Source organism: Rhinopithecus bieti, unplaced genomic scaffold (assembly GCF_001698545.2).
Source record: "Rhinopithecus bieti isolate Rb0 unplaced genomic scaffold, ASM169854v2 scaffold_3832, whole genome shotgun sequence".
Taxonomy (NCBI): Eukaryota; Metazoa; Chordata; class Mammalia; order Primates; family Cercopithecidae; genus Rhinopithecus; species Rhinopithecus bieti.
Window position 1 is genome coordinate 491,161 of NW_016804242.1, and position 16,748 is coordinate 507,908.

At 38.0% G+C, this 16,748-nt stretch overlaps 1 protein-coding gene across 1 annotated transcript in view; it reads left to right on the forward strand.

The window, feature by feature from the left end:
- Nucleotides 1-9,198: 9,198 nt before the first annotated feature.
- The window catches only part of SCIN (scinderin), an 89,517-nt gene continuing 81,967 nt past the window's right edge, over nt 9,199-16,748 (forward strand). The window contains exon 1 of the mRNA XM_017867398.1: nt 9,199-9,833. Coding sequence (XP_017722887.1) covers nt 9,635-9,833 — 199 coding nt within the window. The 5' untranslated portion in view covers nt 9,199-9,634. The remainder of the gene's footprint in view (nt 9,834-16,748) is intronic.

The following is a 16,748-nucleotide window of genomic DNA, read 5'->3' on the forward strand; positions in this document are numbered from 1 at the left end:
CAGTGAAACCCCGTGTCTATTAAAAATACAAAAAATTAGCCAGGCAAGGCCAGGCGAGGTGGCTCACGCCTGTAATCCCAATACTTTGGGAGGCCAAGGGGGGCAGATCACAAGGTCAGGCGATCCAGACCATCCTGGCTAACACGGAGAAAATCCGTCTCTACTAAAAATACAAAAAATTAGCTGGGCGTGGTGGCGGGTGCCTGTAGTCCCAGCTACTCAGGAGACTGAGGCAGGAGAATGGTGTGAACCTGGGAGGCGGAGCTTGAAGTAAGCCGAGATCGTGCCACTGCGCCCCTGTCTGGATGACAGAGCAAGACTCCGTATCAAAAAACAAACAAACAAAAAAAAAAACACAAAAAAATGTGTAAATCATTTGGCCTAGAAATTCCACTTTTAGAAACCTATCTTACAGAAATAGTAACATGTGTATACAAAGAAAGATATGTGTGGAAAGTTATTAATATATTATTTGAATTTATGCATGTAAAGCAACTCAAAGTACCAAAATAAGGAAATTGTATATTACTTAATACAATGGAATGCAAAGTCATTATTTTTAATGAGGTAAATCCATACATACTTACCTGAAAGAATGTTCGTAATCTATTAATATGATTTTGTTTAAATGAAAGGAAGCTGGATGTTGACATGCATTCCATTTTGGCTGAAGTACCTGTGGGTAGATGTGTAAGTGTGTTTATGTGTGAATAACTGTAATGTACCTTTACTGAGGATTTTATTAGCTGGCAAGAAGTATTTCAAGAACTTTATTTGTATTAACTCATTTAACCTTCATAGCAATCCTATCACACAGTACTCCCATTTTAGGGATGATAAAATTGAGGTGCAGAGTAACTTGCCACAGCATTGCTAGAACTCGCAGAACAGGAAACTAAACTCAGGACAGCTAGTTCCAGAGCCTGTGCTCTTAACCACTAACACAGAGAGAAATGGATGAATAGAGGAACAGAGATAGGCAGGCAGACAGAAAGATAAAGCATAGGTATGTCTATCAATTCACCAATCTGAAAGGGATATCAACTTGTTAAAATGCTGTAACCTCTAAAAGATGGCATTTTATGAGTCAATGATGGGAATGATGGGCACTGACTTTTTTTTTTTTTTTTTTTTGAGACAGAGTCTTGCTCTGTCATCCAGGCTAGAGTGCAGTGGCGCAATCTCGGTTCACTGCGAGCTCCACCTCCCGGGTTAAGGCCATTCTCCTGCCTCAGCCTCCCAAGTAGCTGGGACTACAGGCGCTGCCCACCACGCCCAGCTAATTTTTTGTATTTTTAGTAGAAAAGGGGTTTCACTGTGTTGGCCAGGATGGTCTGGATCTCCTGACCTCGTGATCTGCCCTCCTCGGCCTCCCAAAGTGCTGGGATTACAGGCGTGAGCCACCGTGCCCGGCCAAGGACACTGACTTCTTACATAACATAGTATTTGTTAAAATAGAGAGTGAGCAAGAAAGACATGATTATGGATGAGTGTAATTCCTCTATAATTTTCACATAAAAATAAATGTCAAAATTATACAATTGAGTAATGCTAAAATGACATGGAATATTTCTGTGCCTAACAAGTCAGGGTTTCTCAAATGGAAAGATTGAACTTTTGGGAATTCTACAATGCTTTCAACCCCAAACACTCAAAGGAAAGATCTGTGTAGTATGAGTCCTAAACAAATTATAAATGAAAATGTACAGTATTATATCATGATCTTAACTTTGTGTAAAGTGTTATCAGAGCATATCCCTAGGTTGTATGATTAGGGATAATTTTAATCTCATTTGTAATTGGTATTTTCAAAATTGTCTTCAGTAAACATGTGTAACCATGGCAATCAGAAAAAAATGCCATGTAGATACTGAAATAAAGAAATAGTGGGAAAACAAAAAGAATTCTCCCTCATCTTTACTGCCCCAAGCATCCCAAGGCCCTAAGACTTCTTGGGTGAAGCAAATTGCTCTCCATCTTTCTTCAGTAGGCCTCAGCTAGAAGCATGAGTACCAGCTGTCCAGGGAATACTTGTTGTTTTTTAAAATTTCTGTCATTTCAGGAGAGGAACTGGGTAGATACGGAGTTGATGAGGCTCCCTTTGCCAGCCTCAAAAGACACTGTTCTCTGAAGTGTGTAAAATAAAATATCTTCAGAAATTCTTTCAGTCAATTTGCTTACTCCATAGAGGCCTGTGATTTCAAGGAAGCCTCAAAATACCAAGAGTAAAAGGAGTTACAGTCAAATTGCACAATTTCAACTCATATAAAGGGAGGTTGCGTCAAAAAGAGAATTGGCTAAAGGAAGTTATTTCTGGCTAGCAAAAAAAATCTTCAAGCTTTAACTTTTAAAAACAACCTTCTATTTGGTTTAAACGAATTAATTAACCTTATTTTTGTAAATATCTTTACAACAAAATGATAATCTGATCATATCTGACTTCCATCATTTTCTGTGGTTACACAGTTCTAACATTCAAGTATTGTTGACTTAGTCCTTGAAAATCTGAAGTTATTTCTCACAAAGTGGTAAAGCCAGGGCTACAAATAAGCAAGCAAAACAGAACGCATTGTTAATTGTGATTGTTGGTAAAATAGAGACATTTAGAAAAATCAGGCAAAAAAGTTGACATAGGCTCAAACACCATTAGCCTCAATATTATTATATTTTAGACTATATGATCTCCACTTATAAGAATCTAATTTTAAAGGAAAAAAATACAATTTAAATCATAAATTTTCATGAGACTTTCATCCTCAACCTTTCTTTAGGTATATCCACTTATAAGAATATAATTTTAAAGGAAAAAAATACCATTTAAATCATAAATTTTCATGAGACTTTCATCCTCAACCTTTCTTTAGGTATATCCACTTATAAGAATATAATTTTAAAGGAAAAAAATACCATTTAAATCATAAATTTTCATGAGACTTTCATCCTCAACCTTTCTTTAGGTATATCCACTTATAAGAATATAATTTTAAAGGAAAAAAATACCATNATGAGACTTTCATCCTCAACCTTTCTTTAGGTATATCCACTTATAAGAATATAATTTTAAAGGAAAAAAATACCATTTAAATCATAAATTTTCATGAGACTTTCATCCTCAACCTTTCTTTAGGTCATAAGCATTCTTCAGTGTATAAACTTCTAAAGTAATGATAATGTCTTCTGTAAATAATCAAACATGAGTTAGAAATTGTTACATAATAATAAAATACTACATGATAGTATTAAGAAGAAATGTCAAATCAACCAACTATGACCTGCTGTAGTTAGCAGGTTTACAAAAATAAACCATATATCACAGCAGACATTCAACAGCAATAAAACCTTCACCTTAGTACTGAACCTTGGACTATGATAGTTCATGGCTCAGTATTACTTTATAGTTATAGTGTTATATGTGGTTTAAAAATAATTAACTTATGAAAGGGAAGGTCCAAAATCCTGATTGAAGCATTTTTTAAAATGAGTACTTTTTTTTAAGCTCTAGTTTGTTCAGAATGAGCAGGAAGGATGGAAATACACTTCTCTGGAAAGTATTTTCACTTCTAAGTGAAGCTTTGATAGGAACTGGAAGAAAGGGTGCTTGCTGATTATCGACTGATTTTGTTGATTGTGTGCTCAGGGCTTTGACATACATAATCTCTTTTAATCCTCATAATGCTCAGGTCCCCTGATTCCAGGTTCCATGCTTATAGCCTCAAATCATTTGGTAAAACAAACATTAAATTATTACAATTTAGCAGGACTACCAGTAAAAGAAATGTATTTTTAACTACATTATTTCATTATTTATTAAAAAAAAAAAAAAAAAAAAAAGAAAGAAAGCAAATAAATAGCACATTCAAAGCATTTACCTTTCCTGGGGGAAAAAAAAAATTGCAGTCCCAGTCATTCATATGTTTAGTTTCAACAATTTTGGGATCGTGATGCAATGATATAAATAAAATGTCTCTCGACTCAGAGATTCTACCCCTGAGGAATGAAGGTCGCTTGAAACTGATTCGTTTTTCCCAGCCCATTTTAGTGAATTGCACAATAAATCAATTATATTATTTGACATTGTTTTTTATTCAGAGGAATAACGTATGCAACATTCCCCTCGAGGTATTAATACTCTAGAGCACTTATCTCGAATCCAATCACATAGCCCCAAACCTCAAATCTCCTGACTCTTGGTAAAGACTTATTCACATCGGGTGTTTCTTCTTGGACTGAGATTTGTAAATTGATGAAAATATAAATGTAATTTAATCTAAAACAAACAATTCAATCATACCTAGTCAGCATGTATTGCTATAAAGCCAGGGAATCAAATAATGAGACATGAATCTCTAAGTGAACCTTCAAACTTGAGAGAGAAAACACACTTCAGAGTGTGGGAGCTGCTATGATGAAAGCAGATCTGGAGTGTTGGGAGCACAGAGAATGCTGGAATTTAGTGGATCTGGGGGAATCATGACCCTAAGAAAGCAGACTTTAAAGAATTAGAAACTTTAACAGACAGATATGGAAGAAGGGCAATAACACAAATGGAAGGAAATTATTTACTTTTAGGAAACTAGGGTATGAGAGAGGAAGAGAAAATAAAGGCCTGGAAAGGAAATTGGCACTTGGTTTTGGAGACCATTTTTTATGTAGAAAATGGGCAGTCCTTATCTGGGCTCTGGAAACATTATTCGTTGAAGACTGAATTTGGATAAATGAATAAATCACTTGTTAGTCTCAGTGGAGTTTACTGCCACTTACTATGTACCAGGTACTTTTCCAGGTTTATATCTATTTATCCATTTAATCCTCATGACAATTCTACAAGGAAATTTCTCAGTATCCCCATTCCACAGATGAGAAAGCTGAGACACATAATGTTTAGTAACTTGCTCCAGCTCAGTGAGCTGAAATGGGGGAGAACAAAGATTCAACCTAGGTCAAAGCCATATTGTAAGTTAGGCTGCTTAACTTTCACTGCGTGTCTCTACTGAAGATCAGAGGAGGAGCAAGAGAGTGGGCTACCAGGGATGGATTGGATTGTTGATTGAATATGGAGATAAAGAGAGAGTGTTAGGTCAAAATTAAATGATGCTGCTAGTGAAATTAGAAAAAAATATAAGTATGTTTGGATAGAACGATAAGATTGTTGTGAATATGTTGAACTTGACCTCAGCAGGACCTATCAGGTATCTATATCTATCAGGGAGTTGGAAGTTTAGATCTGGAGCTCACTTAGCCAGAAGAGGACTAGGGTCAGGGGAGTGAGGCACTTGCCTCATGCACAAAATTAATAGGACGAAAAAAAAGAAAAAAGAAATCAAGTATTTTAGTATATAAAATAGTATTTCAATGCAACACTTTTAAAATATAAAATTAATGTCAAAACTATTAACTATCAAAGTGTTTTTTGTTTTTTGGGGTTTTTTTTTTTTGAGACAGAGTCTCGCTCTGTGGCCCAGGCTGGAGTGCAGTGGTGCGATCTCGGCTCACTGCAAGCTCCGCCTCCCGGGTTCACGCCATTCTCCTGCCTCAGCCTCCAGAGTAGCTGGGACTACAGACGCCCGCCACCACGCCGGGCTAATGTTTTTTATTTTTAGTAGAGACGGGGTTTTACCGGGTTAGCCAGGATGATCTGGATCTCCTGACCTTGTGATCCGCCCGCCTCGGCCTCCCAAAGTGCTGGGATTATAGGCGTGAGCCACTGTGCCCAGCCCAAAGTTTTAAGTTATGGAAGGATCAGTACTTTTCCTTCGTCTCAGCCTGTACAGCACTATTAACAACCCTGTCTCTATTTGAAATGTTATATCATGATACTTTGCATTAATTTTGAGCTTTAAAATATCACCATAAAATAGTATTTATCTTGAATGCTACTTTGTTTTGTTGTTTTTTGTGCCTTTTTAACTTTTGCATCCTAGGCATGTGTCTTACTTGCCTCACACTAGCTCTGGCCTAACCTAGAGGGAATTTCACTTTCATCTATGCCAAAGCTTCTTTTTATTTCTCCAAGAAAGGAATGATCACTGAAATTGAAACTGAACTTGAGATACTTCTGGTTTTTAAATTATCTTAAGTCTAGAGCACCAGTTCTTATATTTTTCTTTTCCTCCGGAGGAAGAGACCACATGATTTCAGTCTACAGATAAGGAAACCAAGATCTAACAGCTCAAAGTTAAAACTAAGTTTCTTAGTGCTGCATAGGACACACTAGATCAGAAGCTTCTCTAGGTACAACCTTGAGGAAAACAAAACCGTAAAGTATGCTTCAGGGAAAAACATCTGGCCAAATAATTCAGATGGAAAGAATACGTTTTTGGAAAGAGCAAGTGCTTTTGAATGAGAGAGAGAGCTTGAATTCCCTTTGGCTACTCATCAGCTGGGTGACTGACTTATGGCAAACTCCAAAGTTTCAGTTTCCTTATCAGCAAAATGAGGCTTCATATCCACCTCTCACTGTTTTGGTCAGGAGAAGAAAAAAAGAATATAGATAATAAAATGTATCCATTAGGATCTCAACTTACAACAGAGGATGCATGCAAAATAGGAAAATTCTAGGAGACTTTTAGGAAGCTATACACAAAAATACACAGGCAGAGAAAACAAAAGGAATAAAACATGTGAGGGGAGAGTTGCTATAACCCAACCGGAGAGAAAAAGTCAGTTATTTGCCTTTAAAAGAACAGTGACTTTTTGCAGAAGAAGCCAAGCAAATAAATACTCCGACCTCACTCTCTTTTCTCCCTCTGGTCTCCAACCAAGCCTTGGCTAGAGGACATCAGAGCCTACTTGATTTAGCTCTTGCAGATCAGCCTCAAGGGAAGATGGAAGGGTGCAGGACAGAGAATAGATCTAAAGGAGCAAAAGGAAGCTTACCACCACATAATAATAGTTCCTAATTATTGAGCGTTTTCTGTGTAACAGACACAAATACCTTATTTGTGTCAACTCACTTAAACCAAGTAATCTTATAAGGCAAATATTACTTCCCCATTTTAGAGATGAGGAACGTGAGGCTGGCTGTGTGTAGTTAAGTAATTTCCTAAAAGCCTCAGAACTAAGGATGGAAGCAGGAATTGAATCAAGGTAATGTGTACTATAGCCAATTATTGTCAAACATCAGTAAGTGGTAGTAATTGGTTTCATAATTATCATCACTATCATAAAAACTATTTAATCCCAACTAATTATATATCCAGGGGATTAACTCAATTATAATACTGCAAATGCATAATAAAGTATGTTCAATATGCTATTTGTAACACTGTATTGGCAAAATATACACAACATTTAAATGCCTAATGTTGGGGCTCAGAAACCAATACCACAAAATGTGACACTTTGACATGCTGAAATGAAGAAGCCTCAAATTTTCTTTGACCTTCCTTCACCGATCTTCTCTTTCCCAAAGCACAGGATGAAGGTGTTCTCTGAAGTTCCCTTATCTGCCTAAGGTCTCGACTTGCCAAAGAAGAAAACAGTTACCTCTGGTCGCTTCCCTGACTTCCCACAAACTGAACTCATATTGCAGAAAGAAAAACTGAAGTCTGTCAACACACATGGACAGACTTTTGTCACAAACCACTGTCTGCTCTGCAGGCTTAACAGACTTTGTCTCAGGCCATTGTATGTTCTTCAAACCCATTGAATTCCCCTAAAAATCATTTTCTAACTCCCCAAATCACCCATACATCACCCAACTGCCTTTCTTCTAGTAAGGATGTACAACCATCTGTACCTCATTGGGATATTGGGCAATCACTCTGTGATTCTCCCCCATGTCCGCTGATAAATTTGTATGCCATTTGTCCTGTTAATCTGCCTTTTGTGACTTGATTTTTCAGTGAAGCTTCAGAGGGCAGACAGGAAGTTTTCCCTTGGCCCCTACACTATGAACTGAGATAGACAAAATAAATTAGTATGTTTATAAGGTGGAATACCATGTGATCAGTAAAAACTGGTAGCTTTATGAGTACTGTGTGTTGATACACAGACACACAGAGACACACACACACACACACATACACGGTGGAGGGGATTTGGAAAGGTTATATGTTACATTTTCTGTTAAAAATTTAAGATAACTACATTATCTATATTCTTGTTGACAAAATTTGAGTGTCTGGAAAAATACATAAGAAACTGGTAACGTAATTGCCTTTGGGGAAAGCAACTGGGTGGCAGGGTGAAATGGAGATAATTTTTTATTGCACACATTTTGTACTTTTAATTTTTTTTACCATGGTCATGTAATAACCTATTAAAAACATAATTTAATTAAGGAAAAAATTGAATTTTGCATTATTATTGACGTTCCAGGGATTCATGTAATTTTAGAAATTGAATGAAAACAATTTTACGTGCATGAAATTCAGCTTTCTTACTCTATACATCCTGAGTGATTTGCCTTTTTCAGTAACAAAATCCTTTACTATACCAGCTTGTTAAATGAATGCCAAATCAAGAGTAAATTTTCCATATGGAACACTAAAAATTCCATATGGAACACTAAAAATTCCATAGTGTTTTAGCCATCCTGCAAAAGCAAAGCCTGTAGGTAAAACAATGAGAAAATTATCACCTTGAAACTAGGTAACAGGTAACCCAGAAGGCCGGCCAAGCATAAAATTACAGCCACAAACAGTCCTGCAGAGAACATCTCAGGGGGACGGCTGCTGGGTTTTTGTTGTTGTTGTTGTTTTCATCTCTCTTGGCCAAAGGAAGCAGGTGGTAAGAGAACTCAACCACAGCTCCTGAACTCCTTGAGATTTACAGAGCTCTGTCACCTGGGGTAAGACTGTCATTCTTCCAGGTTTTCTTCCTGTCCAGGAAAACGGACACGTTGTTTTTCATGGTATTTTCAAACTGGAAGATCCAGACAGAAACTTTGGTCATCAGGAATGGAGAGACTGCCCAATGAAATGACAGAATTGATCATTAGGATGTTTGTTACTCAAAAAGCCAACTTTTTAAAGAAGGATGCATTAAAATTACTCCAACATGCTAATGTGGCACAATACTCTGCTGCCTAACGGCAGTGTTGCTATTAGCAGAGGAAGATTTGTTCTAAGAAAGAATTATTCTAGAGGCACAGAAAGAACAGGTATTGCTCCACCCGGGTAAACGCAGACTCAACTCTGTAGGGCTGGCACGCTCTTTCCTCACCTCACCCCTCCTGCCAAGAACAACTTAGATCCAGAAATAACAGCATTAGCGAGAAGAGGAGATATGCAGGACGGTGATGATGAGTATGCACGAGGGAGTGCCAAGCAGTTTTAATCGTTAATGTTATCCGTCTATTGCTAGAGAAAATATCTTTCCTTGGAGGAGGCATTGGCACGAGTTACTATAAACTCCCTCTGAATCTCAACACTTCTGGGACGCCGATTCAGCTCCTCGCCTGGGGCAGGGCGTGGGAGCTTGGAAGCCAGCGCTGCGCTCCCCGTGGGAAGCGATCGCCTCCTCCATCAACTCTCGCCCGGGCACTTAGCCCCTCCCGTTTCAGGGCGCCGCCTCCCCGGATGGCAAACCTTATAAAGTGGCGGCGAATAAGGTTCCTCCTGCTGCTCTGGGTTTAGTCCAGCTACAAGGTCAGCGAGATCCCGCGCCCCCCGGAGCATCGCGTGCAGGAGCCATGGCACAGGAGCTATACCACAAGGAGTTCGCCCGGGCGGGCAAGCAGGCGGGACTGCAGGTCTGGAGGATTGAGAAGCTGGAGCTGGTGCCCGTGCCCCAGAGCGCTCACGGCGACTTCTACGTCGGGGATGCCTACCTGGTGCTGCACACCGCCAAGACGAGCCAAGGCTTCACCTACCGCCTGCACTTCTGGCTCGGTAAGGGACGGCGGGCGGCGGGACCCCGACGCGCCAAGGCGGGCGAGGGGAGGACGTAGGGGTCCGAGATTTGCAGACGTGGGAGCAAAGGGGACCGCAAACGGAGCTAGACTGGAGACCTGTCGCGCCACTCGCGCCCCCACTGGGCGGCCCTTTGCGGCCGGCCACTTTCTCCCCGCCGAAGTCAACTCGCCTGCTGCAAACATGAGGCTCTGGCGTTGTCCTCAATTGACTTACCCCGCAGGCTTTGACCTTTGCCAGGTGTAGTTCCGGGACTTTGGAGCTGGTGACTCTGGCTTCTTCCCCTTTCACCTTCAAGTCTCCAAACGCCACCCTTGTCCAGGGGCTCTGCCACCGCGCACGCCGTCTCTGGCCAAGCCCTGCTCACCTTCCGACAAGCTCAGTCCTGCTTTCCCTGTCGGGATGGAGAGGAAGTCATAAAGTTTGGGTGCATCTGCCGCCGCTAGGGAGAAGTCTTTTTCTTTTCCTTCACACATTATTTTTGTTTGATGCTTTCGGGCACTGGCTTATTTTCTCTGTGATTGCGGGGATTATTGTTCTGGGCCTCTTTAAAATAGGATTCTACCCGCACCACGCTGCTTGCGGGTCTGGTAGACAAAAACTCCGCCTCATTAGGAAGTTGACGTCCTCAAATGGAAGCAAGAAAAAGATACAGAAATTTTATATATAAATAAATAGCTGTATATGGGTATTTCACATATTTATGTAGATAGACTGCTTTATTGTTATTATTTATTATTTATTTTAGCAAGGACACAAGATGGAACAGAAACGGTTCCTTCAGCAGTAGTAATTATTTTGAGCCGCATTCGTGCCAGGCTGTCGGGACACTGGGCCTTGTGTGTTCTTTTTCCACCTTCTACTTTTACTCATAAACATCCTGAATGTCCAGCCTCTCCCCAGGAGGTCTTGTGCCAGTGGGCACACCCTGTGTAACAACATGCCTATTCTCTGAGCCTTTTTGCCTTCTTTTAAAACTAGCTAGCCTGCCCAGTACTCGTGTTTGTTTAGTTTTATCCCTGAGCTTAGGAGGAAAACACACAAAACCACACACACATACACATTTTTAAGTCCCTGAAAGCCAACATTGTAATCTCTAACCCTCGAAGATTTTAAGAAACGAAATAGTAGAAAACATGGAATAGTGACTGTCTAAACACTGGCAAACACCTGGAACAGGCATTTGAGAAATGAGAAATGAAAAATATGTAGATGAAGATAAGACTTTTAATTATAACATTTGGAGTCAAAAATTTGTGTTAGTTTGAGGAGGCGGAGAAGGCTCAGCCTGAGTTCTAAACGCATTTTGGTTTCTTGTTGCATTGCTGTTATTCCTATTATAATGCTGTAATACACTGTCATCTATTTGTATTTTGTGCCAGAAAACACCGAAACTTTAATATATAACCCATGTTCAAGAATGAATGATGCCAGATAGAATAATGATGTCCTTACAGAGGACTTTCCATGCAGAACTTAAATCTAATATGAATGAAAGTGTTTGAAATGCCACATTTGCCATTTGAGTAAATTAAAATGTGAAATAATTCCATGTCTTACTGTAGACAGCAGTTAAGTTTGACTTTGTCAGATGACCGCAAGGGAGATTTGAACACAGTTCTTTAATTCTATGCATTTTTATCCAAGTTGACTTCTTAACTACTATGTTTTGTAGGGTTTACAGATTCACCTTATTCACTTAATTATCTACTTAATTATCCACTTGGTGCTCATAAATTTCAAAAACATAATTAAAAATGCTTTGGGCAGAAACATTTATAATCTTAAAGACATGCTAAAACTGAAGCCAATAACATGTTAATAACAAGCAAATTCATTGAGTAATTATTCAATATGGCCAGTACTGTACAAGGCACTTGTGGATATGAATAATTAGTGAACCTTCTCTGAAAGTTCATCACCTCAAATGTGCAAAAAGATAAAAAGTGATATAACACAGGTAGAATGTGATAGTTACTATGAAAGCACCAAGTGTCTGTGGTTATTGGGAAACAGAAGCTTTTACAGAAAAAAAAAATAAAAAAAGAATGAGAGTACTTGGAAGGGTTTTTGTGTCAAGAGAGAATCATGGAGAGAAAAAAGCTTCAAGTAAAATAGTCAACAGGACCTTCAGATGGGATTGCCCAACAGTTCTTCCTACTTCAGTTCCCTAAGAAAACAGAATTTCATCCAGAATAGTATAGTCTAAGACCTAAATTAGGATGAATCCATGAGGATTCATCAGAGAGACAGATTGAGAGAAAGTCCCAGGAGAGAGAGCTGAACATCCAGGGGAAAAGAACATTTGGTTAAAGGGAATCAGCTGGAAGGAAGAGAAACTAAAGTTAAATTGAGATGAAAAAAGGCGCATAGCATAGAAATGAAGAAACAGGCCAAATGGGAGGCAGAAAGGGGAAACAGGAAGAAGTTGGATCTAAAATGAGAGAGAAGAGAGGGAGAGTCGTCTTTCCTGGTCTCTCCTTCCGTGTTTCCATAACACTCGGCATATCTCAGATTATTTTATTGTATTAATATTACGTGCTTAAATGTATTAACATCACATACTTAAATGTAATGAAAGTAAAAATTTATTGCAAAGAACTTAAATGTTATTGCATTAGCCCTTCTTTAAAAACATTTCAGCTTTGCACTTAGCAGTTTAAATGCATCCATCCACCTTCTGTTTCTAGTTCCTTATAGCACCAAATGAATGGGTAGGTCTAGATAGTAAAACTGCTCCCTGTCACATCCCTAACCTAAGCTACAAACACTTATCCTCATTCTTTCTGTTTGCCAGTTTTAAACTTTACCCAAATATATTTTAAAGCAGTATACATTTATGTTACAAGTGGGCTGTATCAGGCCTTGTGCCCTGAGAATCCAAAGGATTGGATTACAATATAGGATACAAAGAACTTATATGAAGGACTGGCTAGGATGCTGAGAAACTGGATCATTTACATTGCTGGAGCATGGGGGTGGGTACGTGCAATGGTACAGCACTCTGGAAAAGAGTTTAGTAGTTCCTTACAAAACCAAATAGACTACTACCATATGACCCAGCAATTGCATTCATAGGTATTTATCCCAGAAAAATGAAGTTTTGTGTTCACATAAAAACCTGTACCTGAATTTCCACAGCAGTTTTATTTGAATAAGCAAACACTAGAATCAGCCCAGATGCTTTTCAACAGATGACTGGTTGAACAAGTTGTACATCTGTACCAACTAATACCACTCAGCAATAAAAAGGAACAAAGTATTGATACATACAACAACTTGGACGAAGTTCCAGGGAATCATGCTGAGGGAAAAATCCTAAGAGGCTGTATACTGTATGATCCCATTTACATAAAATTTTTGAAATGACAAAATTTTAGATTTGGCATTGCCATTGGTTATGTATTGATAGGGTGAAGAGAGGATGATGTGGGCGGGAGAAGAGTGTATTATAAAAGGGCAACATGAAGGATGTTTTTGGTGGGACTATACAGCATCTTGATTGCAATAGCAGATGTATAAATTTGCTCATGTGATAAAACTTTATAGAACTAAATTCACACACACACATGAATACAAGTAAAACTGAGAAAATATGAATAAAATAGGTGGATTATATCAACGCCAATATCCTGGTTGTGGTATTCAGTGCTATACTGTACTATGCGTTAATATACTAAGCCATACTGTAATTTTACAAAGTGTCACTACTGGGGGAAATTGGGTCTATTGATCTGTGTCTATCCTTCAACAATATCAATCTGTTTTAATCACATTAGCTGTATAGTAAACCTTAGTATCAAGTAGAGTGATTCCTCCCACTTCATGCTTGTTTGTCAAGATTATTTTAGCTATTCTAGGGCCTGTGCCACACTATATAAATTTTGGAATAAGCTTGTATATGTCTATAATAAACCTTACTGTGATTTTGATAAGAATAACATTAGGCCTATAGATCAATTTGTGAAGGATTGACATCGTTATTACGTGGAGTCTTAAAATCCATGAACACTAAATGTTTACATTTTCTTAGGTCTTCATTGATATTTTGCATGCCATTTTGTAATTTTCAGCATACAATTCCTGTATATGTTTTTAAACTATATGCCTGAGTATTTCAGTTTCCTTGGAGTGATTGTAAATAGCATTGCGCCTTTAATTTCAGTTTTCAACATGTCCATTGTTTCTGTGTAGAAATGTGACTGATTTTTTGTGTTACTGATGAATCTTGTATCCTGCTAATTTGCTCAATGTACTTTTTATTTCTAGGAGAGTTTTTTTTTTTTTCTTTTGGTAGCTCTCTTAGAGTTCACTATGTAAACAATATTGTTGTCTCTAAATAGAGACTTTTTATTTCTTCATATTAAATTTGTATGCCTTTTTTTTCTTTTTCTTATTTTATTGCAGTGGTTAGAACTTCCTGTACTATGTTGAATAAGAGTGGTGAGAGTCCACACCCATTTTCTGGATTTTATGGGAAAAACATTCAGTCTTTTACTGTTCAGCATTGTTAGCGCTACGTTTTTTGTTGATTCTAATTATCATTTGAAGGTGTTCCTCTCTATTCCTAATTTGGCTTATTTTATTTTACCATGAATGGCTGTTGGATTAACCTAGTTTTAAGCCCCTCTTTTTATCTACAAAATCATTACATCTACAGAATACTTATAGTAATTTGCAGGATGTACACAAGTCTAACGTAATATAAAATAACATGGCACAACATAGTATAACAGAACATAAAAAATACCGGTAAAATCAGTGTAGGGAACCAACAAATGGAAATTGTAAGCAGATTCATAGGGGAAAATTAAATTGATTCTTAAGCAGACTTTATACACAAAGTTCATAAGTTTCTAAACACTTTCTGGAATTCCATCATGCTACAACTGAATTTGATTCTAATTTTTGCATCCCAAGACTGACATTGGCTTTATCAAGATCGTCAACCTCTTTCAGGCAGCCTGTTTTATTCGTACAGATATCTCCTGGCCAACCACATTACATAAGCATCAGCAAACGATAGCATAATTTAATTAACTTATTTTCAGTTCATTCATTAACTTCACGCCTGTCCATTTACATCTACCTAAAGAGATTCAGGTTTCAACTTGCAGTCAGGTAACGATGTTTATGTCAAATACAACACCTTTGATGTTAATCTTGATTCCAAGTTATCCCTTAAAGCATCATAAAAATCTACATCTACGTCTTTACGGTATTCTCAGTTAGGGTTTGGATCCCAAATTGGCAACAGAATGACACCAGAGTCCTTTCAGATTGCAAAATTGCTGGTGTGTTAAATACTTAACTTTGACCACAGCGAGTTCACAAAATTGTTATCATGTCAAGTAGTCTTCTAGCTACTGAGTTTTTTTTTGTTGTTTTTTTCCCCCCTCAGAAGATACTTGGTATATGGGTCTCCTTTGAGAGTAAGAGGGGGAATTGTAAGAAATCTGATTCTTTCTTTAATACAGCTGACTGATTTCCCTTCTTCAACTTTGGTGAATACTCTCAATCAGGGTTGTTCATGTGAACTATTAAATTATTACAGCTTCTAAGCTTTTATGCATCAGTTATCCATGGAAGAAATTAACATACCTTGTCACTATAAAATTGTACTGCTAATGAGAGCCTGAGTACAAAAAATTACCCACAAGTGTACTGTAGCTTTTAAGAACCTGTGCTTCAGAGTCACAGAAACCTACATCTGGTCCTTTTCTCCCAAAAGTTGCTTTATGACCTCAGAAAAGTTACCCAGCCTCTCTAAGCCTCCATTTTCTCTGTTCCAATCTAGTAGAAAATAGGTTCTGCTTTATGAGGTTGCTTGAAGATTAAATGAGATCACCCATGTAAAACATTGGCACAGTGTCTGGCCCATAGGGGTACTATAAATGTATAATGTTGGCCATTATTATTTCTAGAGTCATTTAAGATTTTTATTACAGCTTGGATGTAGTAAAGAGTTTGAAGTGTTTTCCATAAAATGTGAGTACCCCTCCTGACTGTCCATACTGTGACCTTTATGTACACTACAGACACTCGTTCTTACTAATTCTTTTGACCTTAGTGAAGTTACCTGGATGTGATCTGTATTACAATTGTGAAAATTAAATGTATGTTGTATGTAAAACACCTGGAACAATACCAAGTACATTAACACTTAATAAATGTTAGCATGCTGCTTCCTTTGCTCTTCCTTTCCTCTAAAGATCATTATTTCATTCAAACAAAACCAATCAGATAGTGAATTAGGGAAAAGACCAAAAAAATGGGGTAAAATTAAATTATATTCATTTTCTCATTGTAAAACCACTTATTTAATTATGGCTCATGATGTTCATATTTCTCACAAACATTAATTAACATATTGACATATCATAAAACCAAAGATTTATCCTAACAAAGGCTAAACCAGTTGTCAAATGTTTTCATAGCCTGATCTTATTGACCTTACCAAATTAATGCTTACTTAAATCTCATTAGAATAGATTGTTTTATCTTCCTGAGCAACTTCACACAGCAGTGTTTCTTTTAAAATTTTAAAAGGAATTGGAAAAGCAGAAACAAAACAGACCAGGCACGGTGGCTCACATCTGTAATCCCCCAAAATTTAGGAGGCCAAAGCCAGAGGACTGCTTGAGGCCAGTAGTTTGAGACCAGCCTGGGCAACATACAGAGACATTTTCCCTACAAAACGCTTTTTTGAGAATTAGCAAAGCATGGTGGCATGCACCTATAGTCCAAGCTGCTTGTGAGACTGAGGCAGGAGGATTGCTTAAGCCCCAGAGTTTGGGATTACAGTGAGCTATGATTACGCCATTGCACTCCAGGCTTGCCAACAGAGCAACGCCATCTCTCAAAAAAAAAAAAAAAAAAAAAAAAGGCAAAAAA